Raw genomic sequence first — 26,586 nt, 5'->3', positions numbered from 1 at the left:
GTGTGTAATGCTGTGTAATTTTATCCACGCTGCACTCTCTTGATTCACGCAAGGCTGATACCTTGCCTCCCCCTTTCCTTTGTATCAATTGGTCGGAGTTCAGGCTATTGTCACTGGAAGGTTCTTTTAGATCTGTGCACGCTGTCGATCAGCGAAATCTCACGATAGGCTCCTTGTAGTATCCAGAAGTTTTTACAGTCCACTGTAGGGAGAGCAAAGGAGACGACAACCGCCAGGACGAGACCACACGGTTGTCAACGCACCGGCCCTAATCAACCACGGCTTCACCAGATCACGTCAGATAAAGAGACGGCAGAGGAACACATCTGCGTGCCAATGTTTCGTGGGCAGGATCATTACGTTTTGCCAACACTACGGCAAAGGCATACGCCAACTCTTTAATGGGACCCCGGAGGCCATTTCTATCCATTCTTGTCAGAATCATACGATATACAGCCATGCCACAATGGTTATAATTCAGCTCCTGTTGTTGCTGAGTTTCTTGGACCAAAGCAAGCAGGATTATCTGTCTCCGAGGCTTGCTAGGACTTCAGGGGCGCCTTGTGCCAGGGGCCAGGCGTGTGACCCAAGGCAGCGGAGAGATGCTGGGGGACGTGGTGGAGTCTACGAGCACCTCGGAGGAGCACCAAGATGCAGAAAACTTTACTGTGCAACTAAATATCATTTGCAAATACACCCAAGCGGGAAAATAGACGGTTCTCTTGAGGAAAACAACCAATTTAGTAAGTATAGGCTATAATACATTTTGTATTTCCTTTATATGTGTAGCCTACACGTAGAAACAAAGGTTATGGGTAGAACCAAACATGGTTATATGCTTGCTTTATATATGGCCCCCCTTAAGGTTCTTCCAAGAACCAAGGGTTCTATATCGAACCAATTTTGTTTGAGTGAAGACCCTCCGGGGTTCTGATCAAAGAACCCTATAAAAGGGTTCTATATAGAATCTTTAGGGTACCATAATATATGACGTACGCAATATAACCCTTCTTGTTTCTATACAGAACCTTTTTTTTCTAAGAGCGTATATATTTTATTTTATATTGAAGATTTCATGTGGTTAAAGAACACTGTTTCATAAGCATTTGAAAAACTTATTTATAACGGAAATATCTGTTGAATTTAATAATTTATGTTTTAATTGTGTGGCGCTGGGATTATCATTCCATGCGATTTGGACTATATTTTCATTCATAGCTGCATTAGGTCAGGCATGCTCTTTATAAAACGGTATTCGCCTATGGGGTACAGTAGATCATATAGACGACAACACCGGTAGGTAAGCTGTCATACATGTGATGCAATATATACCAAACGGATCACTTCCCACTGTTTCCCATATAAACTGCCCCCCAGGCTACTTCATCAGGGTCACAATTACGGTGTTCACAGATAATTGGTATACTGAATGGTTTCCTCTTGCACATTTGACTTGGGCAGTGTAATCATGTTTGTATATCTTTGAAAACGTGACCAGAGGACACGTATTAACTGTTGTATTTAAACACTTAGGCATAGTCACTTATCAGGCAATAGAGCGCCCATTAGCCAAACCCAAACAGTAAAATGAGGCCTATTTTACATATGAACATCATAATTAACAGACTATGAGAGACACAAAAGCTGGGTCGTAGCGGATGTATTTATCCAATCAATGACGATTATCTGAAACCACTGAATACCCTACATAGACTAATCAATGGGTGACGAAAGAGCAAATAAACCCTAATGTAATATTTTTTAATCTTACAACTTCTAAACATCCAATTAGATCTTAATTTATCCAAGTTATTGGTGAGAAAATTGACTTTTTTTGATGACATTGCAACCAACAATGAAAAAAAGATACACAGTAAAGCTATTTTTTATTAACATTTCATAGACGTTGTGTTTCTACATCCGACACTTAACCAAAACGCATAACGTTTATTATCATGATAAAGCCCAACGTGTTTCTGTGCGTAATGGAGCCCGAGAACCGCGAAGCCTCTGCACGTCATCCAAATGATAGCGTCATGAAGGACAGTACTACTACTACTACTCCTATAGTCTACTATAGCTCGATGTAAACGTTCTTCAGAATGCATCAATGCATAACCTTTGGTCTCATCTTCTCAGGCATCATGGAGATCACAGCAGTGGATGTTGGAGTGGTAGCGATAAAGGGGATATTTTCCGGGAGGTATCTGGCCATGAATGATAAAGGACGTCTATACGCCTCGGTAAGTGTTGTCACATTTGCCAAGATACCTAGATATGCATTAAGAGGATTCGGGTAACAAGGAGGGCTATTTGATTCCATCTATCCATTGGGGTGTTTATCTTGCTAAAACTGCACCAGACTGTAGGGATTTCCCGAAACAACATATCTTATATGAGGCTTGTGCGACTGCTCCAACTAATTGGTCACTGCTCTAGTTCTCAAGAGTTTGAAGCAACCTATCATCAATGCAAGGCATTATGATCAATCACATGGATTGTGTTTGTGTGGGTGTCTGTGTTTGGTTTTACTATCTTTGTGGGGCCTTAAAGTCCTCACATTTCGCTCGTACCCACAAGGAAAAATGCTATTTTAGGCTTAGGGGTTAGGGAAAAAGTATTTTGAATGGGAATAAATTGTTTGGTCCTCACAAGGATAGCAAAACAAAGGGGTGTGTGTGTGTGTGGATGTCAGTGAATCAAGGAGGCCTAATTGAATAGCTTTCATGTGAAATTGTGATCTCGTAGATTCAGGTCTATTGAGTATTGGTCCAATGCCATTAATGAAAGGTTGATTGACATTGTGTTATCTTTCAGGATGTGTTCAACCAGGAGTGTGAGTTCCTGGAGCGGATTCATGAGCTGGGCTACAACACATATGCTTCACGACACCACTCCACCCTGCAGCCCCCTGCAGTGGGTGGCAGTGGCAAACGACGAGCCAGTGCCAAGAGGCAGTGGTATGTGTCCATCAATGGGAAAGGCCGGCCAAGGAGGGGCTTTAAGACACGCAGCACTGACAAAGCCTCCCTTTTCCTGCCTCGGGTGCTAGGCAATAAGGACCATGAGATGGTGCGAAAGCTCCGTGACAGCCAGAGGCCTCCAGCTGGACAGCAGAGTCCCACTATGGGCCGGGCTGAGCACCGGAGACGGAGACACCGGGCCCGGGGCAGAAAGGGCAGAACCAAGAGGCCTGGTGACTGACTGACACTCGCCACTGCCTGAGAGCAGTAGGCCCTATTTCCCCGCTGAGGAGCACCAGTTCACGGCACATGAAACTGACCAAAAACGGACTTACTGAAATATCTATCTTAGAAGGAGAAAATTTCACTTGGATCAGTCAGTGGCAGCAAACTATACTTCGTTGTACAAGCTCCCGCCATAATCCTTGCTTGAGATGGATGCAACTCGAACCATCCCCCACAACTATTGCAATACCAACACAAGATTTGCCTGGGAATTCGAGTCAGGCACATACATCTAAAGTTAGATCTACCACTACACAAGTATGAAAGGATGATAGGTTTTGTGTTTGTTTTGTACATACACGTGTGAATGTGACTAAAGTCAACACAGCTGGATCTCTTTCTGCTGTTGTTTTTGTGTTCTTGTGGAACTTTTTAAAGATCATAAATAACGTATGTATATATGTGTACAGTTATTTTTCATGTCCGTTTCATTTATCAGCAGCTTCAAGTTCGAGTAAGAACTGGACATCATTCAAGTGCTTACAGATACCACGCAGATGGTATGCTCCATCATTCAAGTGCTTACAGATACCAAGCAGGTGGTATGCTCCATCATTCAAGTGCTTACAGATACCAAGCAGGTGGTATGCTCCATCATTCAAGTGCTTACAGATACCAAGCAGGTGGTATGCTCCATCATTCAAGTGCTTACAGATACCAAGCAGGTGGTATGCTCCATCATTCAAGTGCTTACAGATACCAAGCAGGTGGTATGCTCCATCATTCAAGTGCTTACAGATACCAAGCAGGTGGTATGCTCCATCATTCAAGTGCTTACAGATACCAAGCAGGTGGTATGCTCCATCATTCAAGTGCTTACAGATACCAAGCAGGTGGTATGCTCCATCATTCAAGTGCTTACAGATACCAAGCAGGTGGTATGCTCCATCATTCAAGTGCTTACAGATACCAAGCAGGTGGTATGCTCCATCATTCAAGTGCTTACAGATACCACGCAGATGGTATGCTCCATCATTCAAGTGCTTACAGATACCAAGCAGGTGGTATGCTCCATCATTCAAGTGCTTACAGATACCACGCAGATGGTATGCTCCATCATTCAAGTGCTTACAGATACCACGCAGGTGGTATGCTCCATCATTCAAGTGCTTACAGATACCAAGCAGGTGGTATGCTCCATCATTCAAGTGCTTACAGATACCACGCAGATGGTATGCTCCATCATTCAAGTGCTTACAGATACCAAGCAGGTGGTATGCTCCATCATTCAAGTGCTTACAGATACCAAGGAGGTGGTATGCTCCATCATTCAAGTTCTTACATATACCAAGGAGGTGGTATGCTCCAGAGAAATAAAAATACAGCAAAGCACTTTTTCAAACTAACATAAAAAGAAAACAAATAAAAACATGGGAACACATTTATTTTGAAATGTACTTATGATGTGATAGTGCACTGTCTGTAAACTGCGAGAAGTACTTTGTATATTGCTAATGATATGAATATTTATTTGGTACCTGTGTTTTTTAAATTATTGATGAGATTGTTTCTACATTTACCAATGTTATTATTTTTTACTTTGCTGTAACCAAACAGGCGTACCCCTCACTCAAATGTATGGTAACAAGAGATATTGTCAAAACAAATGGTCAATCTGGCTTGTCAAACATTACTTTGTTTTGTTAATTGGTGTAACTAGTTAGTGCAACTGAACAGACAAAATACATCAAATTTTCTTACCAAATCCTCTTTGTCCATTTTTGGACATGAGATCACACTCAACTGACTCCATTTTGTCCTGCCCATGACCATGTTTTGTACTTCAACCCAGGTGGGGATAATCTCTGTCAGTTCTGACACCACTGTTCCTACACCAATTAGGCCTAGCTTTGGCCTTCCATGTTGCTCATCTATGTTAACACAACTATGTAATTGTCATGATTTTTTTCACCACCAATCAATTATTTTATGGTGAATGTTGAGTCATGAGGCTATAGTGAACACTGTAACATGTAAACAATAAACTATCAAGTATTTGTTTTAATGTCATACGGACATTTTTAACCTGTGGACGTTGTGTTTAAAAAGGCTTCTTGGGGTTAAGAGGAAGGTCTAATGTTAGCATCTGAGTTACCTCTGTCAAGGTGAGGTGATTATTACACAGTTTCAAAATAATATAGGCTAAGATGTACATTTTAAAAGCTGAATGGTTGTTTCTTTATTTCCAAGTACCATGACTTTGTGCTAGCCTTCATCAACCCCAATATTGTAATCCCACGGTCCTGAAGTAAAATGGCTCTCACGGCCTTCCAGCAGAATGGAACTCTCTCAGGGGAACCAATCCCTTCTCTGCTGTACTGTACCCTTCTCGCTCATTCAGAGTGACTGCACCTGTTTTAATGACAGAGAAAGTGTTAGGGATACAATAATATGTTTTTAATTGCAAGCACTGTCATTGAATGTTTAATTAAAGTTTATATGAAAAACTGAACCTAGCAACCAACCACTAACGGTGTATTGCTAAATCTATAGGAGCATATAAAGAAGTGTTATCCTATACCTTGAGGGTCTGAAAGCTTCCTGAGCATGACAATAGAGCGTCTCTGGGGGAACCTGGGAAGCTGTCGCCCGAGACATTCAGCTTTTTTTCAAAAACGACCAAAGCCTCAGATCCAATAAACAAGGCAATCCCTCCTGAAAAAGAAACTGTGTCATAGAAAGTGTAACATGTTGCTATAGTTTGTTATGAATGCCAAACTCTAATATTACTTAACCGGAATGTGTGACTTTTGATAAGTGGAAGTATTGAATTAGCCTTTGTGTTTCCCCGCCCGCTGTCTTATTTTCAACAATCAGCTGCATCTCGTCTAATCTCACGTCAAATAGCCCTTACACAGCTTGGAGTTGTTTTGGGTCATTGTCCTGCTGAAAAACAGATGATAGTCCCACTAAGCGCAAACCAGATGTGATGGAGTATTGCTGCAGAAGGCTGTGGTAGCCATGCTGGTTAAGTGTGCCTTGAACTCTAAATAAATCACAGACAGTGTCACCAGCAAAGCACCCTCACACCATCACACCTCCTCCATGCTTCACGGTGGGAACTACACATGCGGTAATCATCCATTCACCTACTCTGTGTCTCACAAAGACACGGCAGTTGGAACCAAAAATCTCAAATTTGGACTCATCAGACCAAAGGACAGATTTCCACCGGTCTAATGTCCATTTCTCGTCTTTCTTGGCCCAAGCAAGTCTCTTCTTATTATTGGGGTCCTTTAGTAGTGGCTTCTTTGCAGCAATTCGACCACGAAGGCCTGATTCATGCAGTCTCCTCTCAACAGATGATGTTGAGATGTAACTGTTATTTGAACTCTATGGAACATTTCTGGGATCTTAACCCATCATCAATGTGTGACCACCCGGCATTTTTGAAGAGGAAAAGACAGGATCAATTTAACTTGCGTGTAAAGGTTGTAGCCTAGTCTGACGTGATAACTGTAACTGGGTTATTCACTAGGCCTCTATTTTATACCCACAATTACATCCAGCTTAGAAACAAGGTATGAAATTTACTATTTTGATAAAGCGATATCAATATTTAATTGGGGGTTATGGGACATGTTCATTCAACTTAATAGGAAGCATACAGAAATCGGGAGTTAAAACTGATAGAAATTGAGGCTAGCATGCAGCTTGGCCCCTTCTGCATATTCCCACACAGATCATGTTGTTCTCCTGTTCCCCTCCGTGCTCCCGCAGAACATCTATTCAGGCACATGACACTCTTATTAGTTCAGTGGCACCAAGCAAGTAAACAAAAAGTCAGTAGTCTCGACATGGCGACTTCTGTTGACCCGCACAACACAATGATGTGTCTGGCTGTCGCCATGTCAAGGGGAGATGCTCATTAGTGCACTAGCAAACTTCCCCTCCCACAGTCGACACGGTAAAACCTGTAATGACATCCAGTGATTGAAGGCATTTTATTCCACAACTACGTCAGACGGCGGGATCAACCATAGGCTATCACAGGTAAGCAAGCGCAGATTCTCTTTTCCCATCTATGGAAAGCATCTCTTGTGTTAACTTGTAGACACTGCACCCTAGGGGTAGGGTATTAGGCTAGTGGTTTTCTAATAAGACAAACGCTTTACAGAAAATTACAAAATAGGCCAAAAGTTTATAACGTGAAACATTAACATTAAACGTTTTACACTTTTCTGCCAAACAACGACTGTAATAATGAAACAATGCACATCAATGTGGCACCAAATTGGATTTTTCAGCAAATGCATGGAGTGCAAATACTTTTTCTTTGAAACGTCAAACGCTTATATACGCATATATGACACAGAATGTGACCTATATAAATCAATAATGAGCTTATGAACAGCAAGTTATAATTTGAGCAAATTCAATATAATACCAAGCAATCATCAGAATAATGCTAAAAAGAAGAGGAGTGATGATGCAAAGATGATGAAATCGAAGAATTTGAATAAGCTACTATTATTGTTGCTGCTATTGTAGTTTGAACATGTAATCTTAACAATCAGTGAAATGTGTCCCACCAAATTAAAACCGCAGGTATTGAGTGTCTCTCCAAAAGGAGACAGGCCCTCATGCCTGCCAAATTGGTGTGGCCAGGAATTCCGCCTTCACAGAACCTTGGAGGCTTTTGTGTCTGTCCTGTGCAGGCCGTCTGCACTGCTTACCATGACCTCTCAGCCAAATTGACACTTCACTGTTTTGGTTTTCAAATATTTTATTTGTTGAGCATCTTCCCCTAATGGTCAAATAACAACTTGCCTGAGAAGTGACATATTGATGTGATCTAAATTGTGCTTGTATAAATATAAATATAGACACAATTTCCAAATTGTGAGGCTCTTTGTCTCAAATAATATTTGGTGCACATCAGACAGTATTTATAAGATGCCATAAAATAATGAGCAACAGTGTTAAAATCACGACTTCTATCCCACAAGAGTGAGAGGACTACGTTAAAGGCCTATTGATCTATTAACTTTAAAATAAAAGTGACGTAGCCTACCTCTGAGTCTATACCAAAATGATGTTATATAATTGTTTTCGGAAATACATTTGACACAATTTGTGAATTTCACGTTCAATTTCATTTTCTTTCACCAGCAGCAATAAAAATATAAAGAAATTATAGTCACTGAAATGGCTACTGCCAGTTACCCTGGCTGACGCAACCCACGTGATATAGGAGGTCTTCGAGTTTGGTATCAGCAGTAACTGCCAGTAGCAAGCATCAAAGAAGATCAAACCAGGATGATTTCTCCCTTTATAGGCAAAAAGATTGACACTGTCCAAATCAAACTTGAAAATCATCAAGTGGGTGGTATTCAAATTAACAATTGGGAAAATTCTCAACGTTTCAGCACTGAGGAAATATTAAACAATACTAATACAGCTTTGAATAATTTTACTCATAAAATACATAGTCGAGTATGACTTTAGGTCATGTGGTGCACTATATGCAAAATGCATAATCCTAGACCTAGAGCATGCTAAAATGTTGTCATCATGTACATTTTTACAAAACAGATTTCAAATAGGGCTATCGAGTGTACGGGTTGTATCTGTTTGTTTTACGACTAATGTGCGGTTATTATGGTTAACAGCAACACCTAAACTCAAAACACGGAAGTGTGACTATCACAGTTTATCAACGCATAGCCTACAATTTGAGTGTATAGATCACAGTTGCATGCAGTTGGGTCAATGTCCTTTAAAGCGCGCACATTTCTATGTATAAATACCGATTAATAACGATTACAACAAAAACAAAAGGTTTAAAGTTGAGGGAATGGAACTGTGAACAGTACCTTGCACAATACACTATAGGTCTCTGCCAGCTGTCTTTTGTAAGGGGACAAGGGGTGTGTTTTCACGTGCAGACTTGAGGGCAATTTAAGTTTACGGTGTCCCTCGATTTCGTCAGGTAAAGGGTGACCAGGAGAGATTGCTGACCAGGAGAGATTGAGCCAATGGAACAATAGATTTGGACCAAAACAGGCTACAACCACCTGCCATATGATGAAAGTGCTGCCTGATTCAAGGTCTGACGCAAACATCCTCTTTACATATTAATGTTGTCCTTATTTAACAAGTTTAAAGACATGCTCAAAAGTTACAGACTTAAACGTGGAGTAATCTCAAGCAATCAAGACAGCAACGTCGAAAATATATTCAGTCAAATATGTGAGTGAAAAGTTATTGAGCAACCGAACACAGTTAAAAAGTAAAACAAAACGTTACCTTTTGATAGTGAATCGCTATGCAGCGCGATGTGTAGCCTACTTAAAAATGCAGAGACAAATTACAGTACCATGGAGAGCGGCACCCCAGGACTACGTGAAAGGAAAAACGTCACTTGTTGAAGTATGGGCTAATACCGTGCATCTTTAAAGGACAGTTATAAACCGTGTAAGTCCATTATCTTTGCTTGAAAAGTCAGCAAGTTATTAAATACATTTGTTTGTTGTTCGATTTTCGTCCAGAAAAAGCTTTTTGATGTATACCTGTTTCATCTACACAATAGTTTATTTCCCATCAGCTATAAGGAATTGATCCAAAACGAAACCAGGGGAAAGTATAGGCCTGAAGCTCAGTTGACATGGGGGAAACCTCCATAGTCGATGCTCAAACGTGTACAACTAGACCAAAGTTGTACTGGATGTGTACAATGGTAATGAATGATAATCCATGGAGTACCTCAGTGATCGCTGCCAACGCAACAAAAAATGTCACTCCCGATCTATTTGATTATCCATAAGGCAGATAACAAACAATCCACTTGTGAGACACAGAAAAAGATCAAATGAACCGACTGAAAAAGACGCGTCTTCTGTGTCATCAGTAGGCAGCGTTTACTGAACTAGCGAACCCAGGAGAGAGGGGTCGCCAAGCTAAAGGTTGAGCAACTCGGGGTACGGCTCCAAGATCTGACTGCATTCAAAGTTCAACTTTGCAGCATAGAGTGGGGACATTTTATTAGCCTATACATTGAGGATTACCCAAACGTGAACATGAGAATGAGAATGAGAATCATCAGCTTGTGACTGGGAGGTTCAGGGTCCACAAAAGGGCGCCTGTAAACCCACCAATGATTTCCAAGAGATACACGAAAAGGCAAAAAAGCATTTTTTTTTATCAGAGATGAAGTAGAGTACTTATACGGCACCAGTGCCATTCAAGTTGAAACATATTTTACCTAACCGTTTTGACTAGCCCAATGAAAATGTTGTTTCCCCAATCAATTTCACCAACGTGTAGAGATGTACGTAACTTAAGTCTTGTAGAAGCAAATTGGTGGCTTATAGTAGACAGTTCATGCATGTCACTGATGGAATTTGGCCATTATTTGGACACAGACGAACGCAGTAACTGAAAATAAGAAAACCACACTTTCATTGCTTTAGGACACTCTGATATTGACTATGTAACACCACATGAAACCACATTGAACCCTACCAAAAATTCTGCATTGTCCACATTCTCAAAAGGATCTTTCTCCTAATGAAGCATTGGCACTGCAAATTAATTCGTAAATTGAGTAATAATAGTTTATCATTATCAGTGATGTTATGTTATAGTCTACTACTTTATTGATGTTATTATAACTTCAGAACATTGACAGAGTTAGAGCCAGCAATAGCTTAATGACATTGTCGCGATATCCTCCACAAGGTAGGCAATAAAAACTGAAATAGTCGTGAATGGCTTTTCTGTGCCACTATCTTCACTGTGCAGATTATCAACCGGAGCGTCTACTTATCATGCTTTTTCATATTATATTTAGTCTCACCATTGTTCTCTTTAAGAACCGGGGTCATTTTTTGTGTGTGTCAGTCTTAAATTAGTGTTTCCAACTCGTTGAATTCAACTTTTGTTTTTTCCTGTTATTGTTCATTTATAGAACTGTCTCCTGTCTGACACCGCAGTCTGTAAACTTGGCTATTTCCTATTTTACATCCTCCCATACATAAATTATTTCATTTCAGTCCGATAATGAAGGAAGCTTTACACAAATAAACCCTATTACAAAGTCTTTATTCTAATTTTCACTATTTGATAAGGGCATTATTTGTATAGACAACTTCCCGCAGTCTTGCTCGTTTCAATATGAGTGTACACTGGCAAATGTTGTTTTGTTATCTGGGCAAGTCTAGTTTTGACATTTGTTAAACCCCCCCCCCCCCCCCCCGGCACAGCATGTACATTATGAGGGATCCGTCTGTTTAGAGTGGCTTAGAATACTGTCCCGTGATGCAGTAGGTAGTGCGTGATGTAATTTCGCAGAAGATATAAATATCGTCGTCGAGGGAAATGCGGCATGGCTGAGCCGCGCTTGCCTAGACGGCCAACGCTTCTCAACTTATCCTTGGACAAGTTCGACTCGAATCTATACACGTTACTTCGGAGAGGACAGTCAAACCAAGCAAGAATTGATGTCGCACCAAAGGGAACTCGTCATCTTTGTCTTGGAATGAGCTTCTTTCGTTGCTTTTTGTCATTCGTTCATTTTGTCTTATTCGGAGTTCAACGTAAAGGCCGGCACAGGGGTGATATTTATAGTCCCTTAAACTCCCTCAACAAACACTGTAGGCTACTGCAGTGTTGGTAAGGATGGCCTTTCAATCGGCCTTCTTACCAATATTGGTCTTGGGACTGATGACTAGTTTGGTGCGTTGTGCCCCCTTCACTGGCAGGCTGAATGGCACGGTGGAACGACGCTGGGAGACACTGTACTCGCGGTCCTTGGCTCGGATCCCTGGGGAGAAGAGAGAGATAAACCGGGACAGCGACTATCTTATGGGCATTAAACGGCTACGACGCCTTTATTGCAATGTAGGAATTGGGTTTCACATTCAAGTTTCACCCGATGGGAGAATAACAGGGGTGCACAATGAAAACCGTTACAGTAAGTTCAAAATGATTATTTGCACTTTTATGCATAAGATTGACTTCTCGCATTAGTTGCATGCGCCTCTTGTGCTGGCATTCCCAACCTGATCTCTGGCCTGCCTGGTCATTCCATGCACTTATCCCGTTCCCGTGCGAGCCATTGGTATTAGAATAGGCCTAGGCTATTCATAAAATGAAGGGAAAAAATCATATATTATAACATATTTCATGCAATCAATTCTAAAGAACTTTAGTGACTTACGCAAATGTTTTTTTTGTTAAATGTATAAAAACACGTTTTTATGTGCCACTTGGGTATTCCAATTAGCCTATACTTATTTGAAGAGACTGCTAGATCGTGTCTTCATAAACATATTATCGCGATATGAATATATGGCATATTATGTGATAGTGTCAGTGTCGGGGCAGGGGTCTCTTGGAACTGTTTGAAATGCCTCACCAATCTGCTTAATTTGAACGTGGAATAGATATGACTTGTTTGGAGGATTAGAATGTGCCTCTTATTTCACTGCTGATGAAGCACGTTGTCTGTGTGGCATCCGTGACATGCAGTGCTATGCTAGCTAGCTAAAAAGCGATGCTCCTATTAAATAAATAGGCATAAGTGTCTTGTGTCAAAGGAGCGAATAAGGTGGGCATGCGTTGGAACATCTGGAGGCTAAAAATGACGTGTGGGTGCTTTCCACTCTGAAACCAGTGTCTGAAATCAGAGATTTCTAGGAACCAAGCCAATATCCAATACGTCCTAACGTTAGGACGGAGATAAACCCATCTGTTACGGTAAATTAACCTCTTGGCCTTGCGTGTCAAATGAATGTCCACTGGAGACAAAGTCATATTCAATTACATTTGCAGACACCAAGAATAACAAGCATTTATTTGTCTAACAGTTGTCATTGCAAATATGAACCTGTATCTTCAACGATATAATGTGACAAATACGCCCCTATCGCCTATATCGACAAGGTCTGCCTGTGAACTTAAAGGTTGTTTTGTGTTCCCTTGGCCTATTTTGAGACATGACATAAAATTCAAGTGAGATACATTACATAGGTTCTGTTTGAACAGCTCTAGTCGCCATAACATTAAAAAAAAAAGGGAGTCAGACATCATTCTGGACTCAAAAGTCCAGGAACTAAAGTTCAAGTGAGGACTTAAATTGGACATAAGGTGACATATGGACACTTTTAATAAAAAAGCACAAGAACAGCATCAGAGGTCCATAGGCTGCTTGATTGACCTTATCTGTAACAAATTATGTCAATGTTTGTTAATGCACTGTCAAACATTTCCTGTAAAATGTACCTACTGGCAGCAATTGGCCAGTAGGTTACTCTAATTTATTTTACAGTACAGCTACTGTTATCAATTTTATGGTAATCCATTTTACGGTACCACAAATGTTACTGTAATATACTTTACAGTATATTTACAGCATATCACTTGCACTCTACAGTATATTACTGTAAGTACCAATGCAGCGACACAGTGTTCTTTGCAAGTTTTTATTTTTACATTTACATTTTTTTAATTTAGCGGTGCTTTTGTCCTTAACAACTTACAACTTACAGTGCATTCAACCGAGGTTGATAACAAGTAAAAAGTCATAGCAAGTAAAACGTTTCTGTAACCATTACTGGAAATGTTGTTGTAGTTGAGGATACATTGGTCTTCAAAATAATTGTAATTACATCAAGATATGTTATGATAATTCTCGGACTATCTCTGGATAGTGCCAATACAACTTTGTATTTTTTTTTAAACCTTTATTTAACTAGGCAAGTCAGTTAAGAACAAATTCTTATTTACAATGACGGCCTAGGAACAACGGGTTAACTGCCTTGTTCAGGGGCAGAACGACAGATTTTTACCTTGTCAGCTCGGGGATTCGATCTAGCAACCTTTCGTTTACTGGCCCAACTCTCTAACCACCAGGCTACCTGCCGCCCCAATACTGAGATATTCATGGTAACTTGTTGGCAGAGCAATGCATCACAATGCAATACGTTAAAAGTGACTATTAAACTGTAAGACAAGTATTTAGACAGTATTTTACAAGGGATTAGAGCAAGCAAGTTGGCTGTAAGCATTTGCATATTAATGAACACTTGGTGTTTTCTATCACTTGCACTTCTAGAGGCCTAAACAAAGGCTTCCAAACTGGCCATGATTAGAGGGCAAAACAGGTCACATGGACATGGGTAAATATTCAACCATTAAAAGGTTTAAGACCCGTTACCACTCTGATCTGTTCCCTATATACATTTCATTGTTAGGGATCTACTACCACATATCACTTAAATTGGTACACGACTCTTGCTATCAGATGCAACACATATAGCCACAACAGCCTTAAAATATGTTAATGAGCCAGCGATTCTTTTTCCTCCCACAATATTTCTCCACAATGCACAATAATTTATAGTATGCTGCAGTAAATACATAGCAAAACAGCAATACAGTACTTTATTGTTGAATTGCATTGAATATTTAATATTCACAATTGCTAATAGTGAATATTTCATTATATATTACACTATACCAACTGATATTTGGTGTTTTATATCACGTGCACTTTAGGCCTTAACAAAGGCTTCTAAATTGACAGTGAGTACAAGCCTCTTTCTTGGAGGATGCATGCTTGTGCAACTTGAACCTTTGTTTCTGTCTCCAGACATGAGTGAAATCAACTGACGACGTGATATGAAGTTAGTTGCATGTGAACCACATACAAGACTATTTGTTTTCTTCTTTCCAGGTCTCCTTGAGATATCTCCAGTAGAGAGAGGAGTTGTGACAATCTTTGGCGTCCAACGCGGTCTATTCGTGGCCATGAACAGCAAAGGGAAGCTGTACGGATCTGTGAGTGCACGAGAGGATTTACGGTTGATTTCCGCCGGTAGATGTTCTTATCCGTAGCCTACTCGATGACATGCTACCACTTGAGCTGTAGCGACCACTTCCTCTGTTACATACACCACAGCACCCCCGGCAGCTCCTTTCCGTGTCACGTTGTTGGACTAGGTTATGGCATGTTTCCAGTGCCTGGCCGTGTTTTCATTGTGGGCCGGATAAACCCAGGAACGGTAGCGCAGTAGATCATTCAGACTGCACATTCCATTCTTAGCATTGCCAGCCACCACATGCACCTACTGTCCTTCCCAGAGTAAAGATGAACTGGCCAAAAAGACGACGCACACACACTGCCTATAGACCCCACAACACAGCACATTCATGAATGTTCTTGATGGGATAGTTAAATAGTTGGATTGCGGCTCTTACAGAATCGGTTTTATCACCTGCCCCGGTTATCCCTACCACACAAAAGCATCAACATCAAAGACAAAACCAAGCAGTCAAATGGACTAGCCTACCCCTATGTCATTCATTAAGGATATATGGAATATAACTGTTAAGAGACATAATCAAATATTTTGTCAAGTTTCAATATCCACAAAGTGGGTCACGTCTAGGTCACGTCTATGCCATTATACTGCTCACACTAAACATATAGCCTATAATTATAATTAAACATCTTTCTAATCTTCTCTGTTTTAGGTTCATTACAACAACGACTGCAAATTCAAAGAAACTCTCCTGGCAAATAATTACAATGCTTACGAATCGGTGGCATACCCGACGATGTACATTGGACTAAGCAAGACTGGTAAAACAAAAAGAGGAAACCGAGTGTCACCAGCCATGACGGTGACGCATTTCTTGCCAAGAATCTGAGTCACTCAGAAATAGACTTAACCTCAATGTGGGGTGAGGGGGACTCAAAATGATGCACTTTCAACTGGAGTTTTATGCAAGACTAAGTGTATCATCCCGTTGAAATTGTATGTATACGTTTGTATATCAGTTTATTTATTATGAAAAACAATTTTGTATTTGGGGGAAACAGGTCCTCACTTCAGGGGGAATTTCAGAAATCAACACATTTATTTAAGTTTTTTTTAATTTATCAGAAGTCTGCTGCTATTAAGTGTTTGGGTAAGTGAGATTCCTTTGTTGAATTATGCTTTTCTTTGAATTGTTTATAGACAAAATATTCTACAGCGACAGAGCAAAGGATACTTTTATATTCTTTTTCTTCTATGGAAATAACTTTAAAGTCTTAGACCGAAGTTCAAACAAGTGAAATTAGATCAAATTATTGGTTTTAGAAGCAGAAGCAATTGTCCAATGGCAGGACTCTTTGTATGGCTTTGGAGTCTAATTGAAACAGTATCAGCTTGCTACTGGTTACAGAAAGAGCCACGGTGAAGTCCTACCCTCTCAAATCTGTTTTTAGCTCTGCCAGGGGGTTGAACTTTGAACTTTTCTGCAGTCAATCTTTGTCACATCTATAAGACTCTGGACAGAGAGAGGCATCTTCTTGACATTGTATAAGCAGAGAATTTGAGAGTTTAAAGGCAAGGTCAGTGTGCTGACACACAAGGCAGAAACCATAGCCATGGCTCTTTAACATACAGCTTTTATGATGGGAAGTAAAAAATCAAAGTCCTCAGCAGTATGGAGGATATATGGATCTCAAAAGGATTCATTGAAATCATCACAAGTTCAGCATCAGAGCTCCTCACTGAGTGCAAAAAAAGAAGGCAAGATAATGTAAAGATTGTCAAAGGTTATGTTTTCCCCCAGTTGGTACACCGAAAAGCTATACATTATTTTTGGGGGGAGACATGTATCGCCGCCTATTTCTTCCCATTGCCAAACTTTCCTTGTTATCTATCCTCTACCTCACATAACCAACAAACCCCACCCCCCAAAAACTTTTCTAGAGTTTGTCCTGAAGTAATTTTATTGAACCAGTTTGAGATTAGCCCCAATCTCTTCTCGGAGCACCATGCCATAGGCAGAAGTTCAGGCAGCCATTTCGTCCCAGTTGCGCCTTGTCACGTTTGAGCTATCTTTACCCTGTGATTTACTTTTAGAAAGGATGATCATGGTGGGAATATTTACAGACAGCTGTTAGACTGCACTATATGCTTAACCAGTAACCCTATATTTTTCTTTATATATTTTGTAAATATAACCCCTGGTAACTGGCAGAGCATAGCGATGCTGCTTCAAAGTCTGTTTTTCCGCCTTTGGGAACATTCATTCACAGACGAAGGGGTTTGACCAGGAGATGGCCCATGCTAGAGGGTCTCTCTCTTTCTCTCTATAGTCCCAGTCGGTATTCACATAATAATAAGGATTTCCCTCAACCACGCCCACAAATTGGGGAAAACCCTCATTCTTTCCTATTGACCCCCATTGTAAAAGAGGCAACTTTTTTTGTCATACAGAAATAACGAAACATTGCTGAAAAGCTGCTGTGTTGTTCAATGTAACCAGGTCAAAAGCCCTGACCTATGGTTTGCAATGCTCCCATGTAGGGAAATAGAGCCTGCGAGAAGAGCCCTGTGCTGTGGCTTCAGGCTATTTGGCGTTGGAGTGGGAAATGTGGGGACCTGTTGTCCAGGTAGGCTACACGTAGCTATATGTGTGGAAAACATTTCATCACAGGTAAGATTTAACTTGCTTAGTATAGTTTGTTTGTAACTCCACTCACTACTTGTAGCTGTGTAGTCCGTTTGTTTGTGTTGCTGGTCTTGGCTAACGTTCGCTAGCTAGCACTCACTCACGTGGCTGCAAGCACTGTCATGAAAAGTGTCATGAGGGAAGAACTACAATATTACATGTTGAAAAGTTATCTTGAGGCATGTTGTACTTTTCTTAAAGGCAGTTTTGTAATTGACTAAAACAAGCAGACAAGAAAATTGCGTTTGAAAATGTAAAGTTTTTACTCTGAGCCAATAGGGTAACCTATGTAACCACCGGTTGTTTTCCCCACAAGCGGACAGGGCTGCAACGTTCTATCTAGTACCGACTGGGACTATTAGAATAGTTCTAGATTGTACGATGGTGTTCATTCTCTTCTGAGAGGGTTCCATCTCAGGTTCAACATTCCACATACCATGGCAGTTTACAATGTACAGTACTGATTTTAGACAACTCAAACTGGAAGCGATGGCCCATTGTTCTATATTCAATAGAACAATGGTAACAATAACGTCCAAATCCTGAGAAATCTAATGAGGCGTAACTTTGACACAGCAAATAGCTTTGCTAAATGCAGTCAAGGGAAAACACATCACTGGGTAGTAGTAAATAATAGAATGGCTGGAGCGCCAGCAAATATCTCAGTGTGTCGTTGGTGAACTCTCTGTGTCCACGTCTAAACACCTGCTGTGGAAGTCTGTCTCCCGTAAAACAATCCTATCCTGGATCCCGTCTTCCCCTTCAAAAAGACACGAGCACATGGCAGCCAAAATGAGTCAAGACTATGATGCTCTAGCATACCATCCAGCTCCTGAGACTGACTAGTCAGAGAGCTAGCCAATGCTGTACCTGACTTAATATTGTCACATATGACCTGGATGCTCAAACACCTGTTGGGAATATTATTTAGTCACCCGAGACACCAGGCTGCACTGCCAATCTCATAACTATTTTCCTTTGCCACAGCTGTGCCAAACGTTCCCCAATAGACTGTTTTGCATGGCTCACCATAATGTTTACAAAAGACTGAGAAGCCACGGGCAAATATTCTGTGACCTCTCCCTTCAACCCTTTTCCAACCCCAGGAGAGTCACCTCATTTGCGTATACAGCAAGTGTACAAGCAACACGGCACAATGTTCTGAAATGTGCACCTTATCCCAGACAGTTTGAACAATTGTTCAGACATTTAAATCTATCCCTGATGCTACAGAGACAATAGCGTAAAATGCAGAATAATGAGCATGTTTCAGTGTGAAAATGTTCATTATCTATGGTCTTCTATGGGTGCTCATTTCTTCCATTGCTGTGCTGTTTCTGCATCCAGGGGAGGGCTCTTGGGTCTCAAGTAACAAGTGTCTTTGAGTCATGTGGTCTTGTTACTCTTGTTTCCATTGTCTTTTTTTAATATTTACTAGATATTATCTGTAGTTTTATACAGGTCTTGTTGAATATCTTGATGTATGTGCTGTGCACATGACTAATGCCTAACTTAAATTTGAAGTTAATAAAACTCCCAATGTTGTTTTTTCATGTCTGAACCCTTGTTGGTACAAGTCTTCACAGATTAATACTGGTTTCTGACAACATCAATTGTACAATCATTTGACTGAACGGTTTGGAATGAAGTGTGATTACATAGGAGTTCAAAATTCCAGTGGTTCTCTAACTCACAGAATTTCAAACTGTTACATCAAATTCTATTTTAACTATCGTACTACAATACACATTATTCAATAGAGAAACCAGAAATATATTTGTCAAACTGAGGAGAGGAGAGCAAGTTGTGTAAATTCAAAGTTATTTCTTTGTCGAACTGTCCATTTTGATAAATACCTCAAAGAAAAATAGCCTTGGAAGAGTGAGACAGGTGTGGCCACTCAATACACATGTATTTCTGTCCACTGGGTAGCTCGAGCTAAATGGAGCCTTGTCTTTGCCTGAAAGAATGACCGCTTTCTGCTCAAGTAAACTGAGGCTGCAATGTTTATGGATTGTAAAACTATCCCTAAAAATAGTGGCTGCACTCCATCTATGTGCCTTGTCTCTATTGTCTGTCAACCAAATAATCATCCATCCACCCATTGGCCAGCACGTCTTTCTATTTCAGATGTGCCTTTCAAGTTCTGTAAAACACAAAAGACTTCACCGAGACAGCCAGGGAAACTTGCAACGATGTGTTCGCTAACAGAGATGGGTAAGAAACTTGAGCTTGTAAGGGCCTGTAAAGTAAACAGTTCACTGCAAGGTCTACCTGTTCTATTCGGCACATGTGACAAATACAATTTGATTTGATTCGAGTGGTTGTTCGATGGTCCTATGTAAATAGGCCGCAAGGTGTTAGAGGATTCCAGCGAGGTAGAATTTCCAATGTGATTTCGTCACTCTGCCACACTGCCCTAACAGAGTTCAGTGAATACTAGGGGTTCAGCACTGGGGAACTGACACAAGGCATGTGATATGAGGTAGAGTATCAAAGTATTTGTTAAACAAACAGCAAAACGAAACATTTATTTTGCAGAAACGCAAAATAAAAGTGAACATGCAGAATTGTGAACGGCACAGGCAATCTCCACAAATTATGTTTTTCACTGCCAAAAGCTATTTAAGACTGACACCTGCACGCATGCACCCCTAACATACACATTATACACACAAATCAGTATTTTTAACTCCAAGATCATCAACAGTGTCCAAAGCCATCCGTGTAGATACCAGTTGTAAAGATTAAAACATGCTGCAGTGGGATGAGGCCAGGCGTGTTGCAGACTGGCAGGGGCACCTTGATCACTTTGTTATCTAGGCCCTCTCACAGAGTCCCTGGATTCCATGGGTATCGCACCTCCTAAGCCCCAGCTTATAGGGTTTTGCTGCTTTATCCTGCCGGCAAACACAACTGAAGCCTGAGTCTTTAACGCCAGCGAGCCTGGATCATCATCTCTGGGGAAAAGGGGAAATGAGAGGAGATGGATGAAGCGACTCGGGGCTCAATTGTTCCCTACTGTCAAAACAAAATTAGATTGTGTGGGGCTTGCCCTCATAAGCGCAGAACAGAGAGGATGCAATGGGGATGTTTCTGGTGGATGTTTTCATTTACTAAGGTTATTCCCTGCTTTTCAACCACAATATAGATGCTTCAGATTTACTAACTTCTTCCAAGAAATAAATGCGTGGAGTTTTGATCTATGGCACTATGACACTTTTAATTGGCTCAGACAGAGCAAAACAAAACAGCAAGGCGCTGAAGCACATCAGCCAGGCAAGGATATTCAAATAGCCACACCTGGCCAAAACCACATGCAAACAACTGTTTGTGCTAATAAACACCTGGTATACTATCAGGTGACTGGCTCCTCAGTGTTACCCTTGGTTTAGCTTTATTCAGCCATGATAGTAGGCGGCATCTTTGGCAAACCGAGTGTGTTTGGCAGAACTTGGCACACGGGAGGGCATCAGAGCCGAGGCGTGTCACACTGCTGCACATTTCAGAGACATTATTATATCACATAATGTTACAGTGTAACACAGTTATTAAAACCTTGATAGTGTCTCACTTGAAATGTACTATGACACTGACTGAGTAATCTTTTTGTTCTAAATGGCTAAATCTATGGCTTGAATTAGCCAAAACTCGACTTGAAGTTCAATACTTTTCTACAAGTCGAAATGCACTCCACCCATGTTTGCACCGCGGTGACGAGCGCAGGATATGGCTCGAAAACGTACTTCAATCCAGGGATGGAAGATGTCGCTGTACTCCTAATTATCCCATTATCCGAAATGACAAATCGAGAAGATTAAAATACTGCTCGTTTTTTAAAATTAAACTGCTTTTTTCCATCCTACCTTAAGCATTTACTAGCATGAGGACGAGTCAGATTAATTACAAACAAGCAGTATTTAAATCTTCTTGATTTGTCATTTCGGATAATGGGATTGAGGTACGTTTTCGACTCATATCAGCTGATCTGCCTGGGGGTCTGGGCCAGAGGGAGTAAAGGGGTACTTAGAGAGGGTGTTTGTACCCCATACTCTCTTTGTAGGGCCAGCTGTGAGGTGTCTATTTGAGATCCTCCAGATGTTTTCCTATAAAGACAAGTTACTTCAAAAGGTGCTGAAAAGACCCCCCCCCCCTTTCACTTCCACGCTGTGTAATGCTTTCTGTACTGGGGCATTTAGGAAATGACATGGACCATTGCCCTGTAACCATGGAGCCTACGGTCACCATTTCAGCAGAAACAGTGGAGGCCATGGGCCAATTGCCTTAGTTCATGCACAAACACATTTCCCTGGAGCTCTAGAAAAGCCTACTTCTTGGAAACTAGAACTTGACTTTTAGTAACACCTATTATGCAGCCTATGACATCACTCTGTGTGTGTCAACATGTTTTGCAGTTTACGGAGGGACGATGGTATCTCTTATATGTTCTACTCTTTTCTCTCGGAATATTGTAAGACGGTCTATTTGAATGAGCCCCAAGAGGAGTGGCCTCAATAAATCTTGGGCAACAGGTGATCAACACTACGTTACACTATGTTATCCTATGCTACAATAAAACTACAATGTATGTATAATGACAGGTGGATGTTGCCTGCCAGTGAGTGCATTAGCAGAGCAATCGACTCTCATTTGATGGGACATCAGGATGACCACATAGGTCAATCGTACTGTACATCAGTAGGCCTATGAATGTCACATCCTCTGCACTGCATCACACAGAAGCCATGCATTCATTTTAGCATGACATAATTTTTCTAAAGTCTTTCACCAGACAGTTTGGCCTGGCAAGAGAGCCTAGTTTAACTGTGACTCAAGCAGTGCAACGCCTTCATCCAAAGCATGAAGGCGTTCTTTCAAATGTCACCATCAGGTCACAGCACAGGATTGCCATGCAGGCCTTCAATTCACTATTGTTGAGGAGGCCATTGATCGAGGCACGCCAACTGACTCTTACGGCTCGTGTTCACTAGCACAAAGTAAATTGCCTCGTGCTGCTTAGGCCGCCCAGAGTGGCTCGCTTGTGGGCGTGCTGGCAGCATATGGCAGCACGTTCGATTGTGCGTCAAGAATTCAGCATAGCAAGTTTGTACAAACGTCTGGTTATTAAATGGGTAAATAGTTAAATAGTAATATGCTCTAAAACCCTCTGGTGACAAACAAACTTTGCTGCCCTGTTTCCAATTGTCCACATGGCTGGGAGAACCTATTCAAGTAAGTAAATGCATTTCGAAAATGTAAAAAAAAAAGTTTTTGTTATTAGCTAACTAGCTACAGTGCAGGCTAACTCAAATTATCTGCTAACATAGCTTGTTAACTATCTAGCCAACTTTACATACTGTATAAATAGCTAGCTAAGTGAATTAAATATCACTAGCTACCTAACTTAATATTAGCTAGCTATCTTGGTGTATTTAATACTGTAAAAAAAAAGAAATCCCAAATGCATTGGTAGGTAGCTAGCTAACAGACATGGAGGAGGGTGAAAGGATAGCAGCCCCAACTGTCAAAGTGAGAGTAGGCTATTCTGGATAGGGCAGGTACTTTTGTGTAGTTAAAGTCCCTAGAAGTGAGGACAGATATAAAAGTAACATAATATTCAGTGTGGTCTAATTTGAGTATACTGAAGTCTGTTTCTTGTGAGGTTTTCTGTCCTCAGATACAGAGAGCTGTGAAAGCTTGTCTGCAGATGAAGAGGTCCCAATGAAGAGCAGTGGTTCTCAGTCCTGGTCCTGGGGACTCAAAGGTATGCACATTTTTGCTTTTACTTTAGCACTGTACAGCTGATTCAAATGATCAACTCATCATCAAGCTTCAAGTGGTATTTATGTATACATTTGTGATGCTTTCCTTGATATGATCCTGCTATTGTCACATGCTACACATGCACATGTGTTTGCACATGCATCTTCCAATCCAATGTTATCATGATTTGTTATAAGGGATATTATACTTCAGTAATCCACAATGACCTCATGATGTAAGTCTAATAATGACATTATCTTCCATATTCCTACAGATACCTTGTCACTGGAGATTTCCTTCAAAACGATTGCCTACAGTTACCGTGTAGGGCACTGCAAGGTTGGGTGACCGGGGCCATCTGGGACTGCCTCCTGGAGGAATTCAGGCGTGTGAAGGCTACCTGTTTCCTGCATAACTTTATAAGGATGGACACGAGGACCAGGAGGGGATCTGCAGCTCGCCGCTGTGTGCCAGAGGAGAAGTCTGCTGCTCTGCAGGATGTTTCAAGGATGGGGTCCAACAATGCAGCAAGCGAGGCAATCCGTGTGCGGGAGATCTTCACCTCCTACTTCTTCAACGAGGGTACTGTTCCCTGGCAACACCATAGGCTACACTATGCACAACCAAAGCCTCTTTTAAGAGCCATCCACAATGCAATAAGAGTATTCTACCGTTTACTTAGCTATGTCAACTGCAGTTACTCAATTCCCAATTTCTCTCCCTTTGATTTCTACTTCTCAGGTGAGGGTGCTGTTTAGGTAAGGGTGTGATGTCTGTACAAAAACAAAACAGGCTATTTTAAGTCACCCACATTGAAAAAATGTAGAACTATTAGACATAACCCACACCTACACACTCATGTATCAATCTGATTGATGGATTTTGTTGTGCAGTAATAAGCAGGCTCAGGTGGGCAGGCTCAGGTGTATACGATGGCGCTGGAGAAGGCAGATGTTTTACGTGCCCCCAGCTGATTGTGTTTTTTGTTTGTTTATTTGCATTGTTTGTAACTTGTTTGTTTACTTATTTTGTACATAATGTTGCCGCTACCGTCTCGTATGACCGAAAATAACTTCTAAACATCAGGACTGTGATTACTCACCACGGACGAGCAGAATCCTTTTTTTCCTTTCACGACTCTGACAAGCCCGACACAAAGGATATACTGCTTCCTTGGGAACAGACCCCGATACCCGTGATCTGCGTAAAGAGGAGGCTGAGAAAGAGGGGCCGAATAGCGGGCTGCCTTCTGAGAATTCGTAGGCGATTGAATAAACCCCCACTTCCCTCCATTCTGCTAGCAAATGTGCAATCCTTGGAGAATAAAGTTGACGAGTTACGCGGAAGATTAAACTACCAATGGGACATTAAATACTGTAACATCTTATGCTTCACAGAGTCGTGGATGAACGAAGACAATATCAACATACAGCTGGTTAGTTATACGATGAACCGGCAGCATAGATCAGCAGCGTCTGGTAAGACAAGGTGCGGCAGACTATGTATTTCTGTAAATAACAGCTGGTGCACGATATCTAAGGAAGTCTAGAGGTATTGCTCGCCTGATGTAGAATATCTCATGATAAGCTGTAGACCACACTCTCTACCGAGAGAGTTTTCATCTGTATTCTTCGTAGCTGTTTACATACCACCACAGTCAGAGGCTGGCACTAAGACAGCATTGAATGAGCTGTATTCCGCCATAAGCAATCAAGAAAACGCTCACCCAGAGGCGGCGCTCGTAGTAACCGGGGACTTTAATGCAGGGAAACTTAAATCCATTTTACCAAATTTCTATCAGCATGTCAAATGTGCAACCAGAGGAAAAAGAACTCTGGACCACCTATACTCCACACACATTGTCACGCCCTGACCGTAGATTGTTTTGTATGTTTCTATTTTTTGTTTGGTCAGGGTGTGATGTGGGTGGGTATTCTATGTTGTATGTCTAGGTGTTGTTTTCTATGTTTAGGCCTGGTATGGTTCCCAATCAGAGACAGCTCTCAATCGTTGTCTCTGATTGAGAACCATACTTAGGTAGCCTGTTTTCCCACTTTTGTTTGTGGGTGGTTGTTTTCTGTGTCTGTGTTTTCACCATACAGAACTGTTTCGATTTTCATTTCTTTCATTCACTTTGTTATTTTGTATTTTTCGTGTTCTGATATAATAAATTATCATGGACACTTACAACGCTGCATTTTGGTCCGATCCTTCCTACTCCTCATCCGATGAAGACGAAGATCGTTACACACAGAGATGCATACAAAGCTCTCCCTTGCCCTCCATTTGGCAAATTTGACCATAATTCTATCCTCCTGATTCCTGCTTACAAGCTAAAATTCAAGCAGGAAGCACCAGTGACAAGATCAATAAAAAAGTGGCCAGATGAAGCAGATGCTAAATTACAGGACTGTTTTGCTAGCACAGACTGGAATATGTTCCGGGATTCCTCCGATAGCATTGAGGAGTACACCACATCAGTCATTGGCTTCATCAATAAGTGCATCGATGACGTCGTCCCCACAGTGACCGTACGTACATACCTCAACCAGAAGCCATAGATTACAGGCCGCATCCGCACTGAACTAAAGGCTAGAATTGCCGCTTTCAAGGAGCGAGACTCTAACCCGGAAGCTTATAAGAAATCCCGCTATCCCCCCGACGAACCATCAAACAGGCAAAGCATCAATACAGGACTAAGATCGAATCGTACTACACCAGCTCTGACGCTCGTCGGATGTGGCAGGGCTTGCAAATCATTACAGACTACAAAGGAAGCACAGCCAAGAGCTGCCCAGTGACACAAGCTTACCAGACGAGCTAAACTACTTCTATGCTCGCTTCGAGGCAAATAACACTGAAACATGCATGAGAGCACCAGCTGTTCCGGAAGACTGTGTGATCACGCTCTCTGCAGCCGATGTGAGTAAGAACCTTGAAACAGGTCAACATTCACAAGGCCGCAGGGCCAGACGGATTACCAGGACGTGTACTTCGAGCATGCGCTGACCAACCAGAAAGTGTCTTCCCTGACATTTTCAACCTCTCCCTGTCTGAGTCTGTAATACCAACATGTTTTAAGCAGACCACCATAGTTCCTGTGTCCAAGAACACTAAGGTAACC

At 41.3% G+C, this 26,586-nt stretch overlaps 2 protein-coding genes across 2 annotated transcripts; both read left to right on the top strand.

Moving 5' to 3' along the window:
* Positions 1-212: 212 nt before the first annotated feature.
* Positions 213-5,248, top strand: LOC139563158 (fibroblast growth factor 3-like). Its single transcript, XM_071381480.1, has 3 exons — positions 213-743; positions 2,140-2,243; positions 2,818-5,248. Exons 1-3 carry the CDS (start codon positions 467-469, stop codon positions 3,202-3,204), a joined length of 768 nt encoding a protein of 255 aa, XP_071237581.1. The 5' UTR covers positions 213-466; the 3' UTR covers positions 3,205-5,248.
* Positions 5,249-11,576: 6,328 nt separating this feature from the next.
* On the top strand, positions 11,577-19,246 carry LOC139563060 (fibroblast growth factor 4B-like). The gene is made up of 3 exons (XM_071381321.1): positions 11,577-12,162; positions 14,926-15,029; positions 15,726-19,246. The coding sequence occupies exons 1-3, from the start codon at positions 11,868-11,870 to the stop codon at positions 15,900-15,902; spliced, it is 576 nt and encodes a 191-aa protein (XP_071237422.1). The 5' UTR covers positions 11,577-11,867; the 3' UTR covers positions 15,903-19,246.
* Positions 19,247-26,586: the final 7,340 nt, after the last annotated feature.

The sequence above is a fragment of the Salvelinus alpinus genome, chromosome 33 (genome assembly GCF_045679555.1).
Source record: "Salvelinus alpinus chromosome 33, SLU_Salpinus.1, whole genome shotgun sequence".
In the NCBI taxonomy this organism is placed as follows: Eukaryota; Metazoa; Chordata; class Actinopteri; order Salmoniformes; family Salmonidae; genus Salvelinus; species Salvelinus alpinus.
Note: the sequence above shows the minus strand (reverse complement) of the source record. Positions and strands in the feature narration are given on the sequence as shown.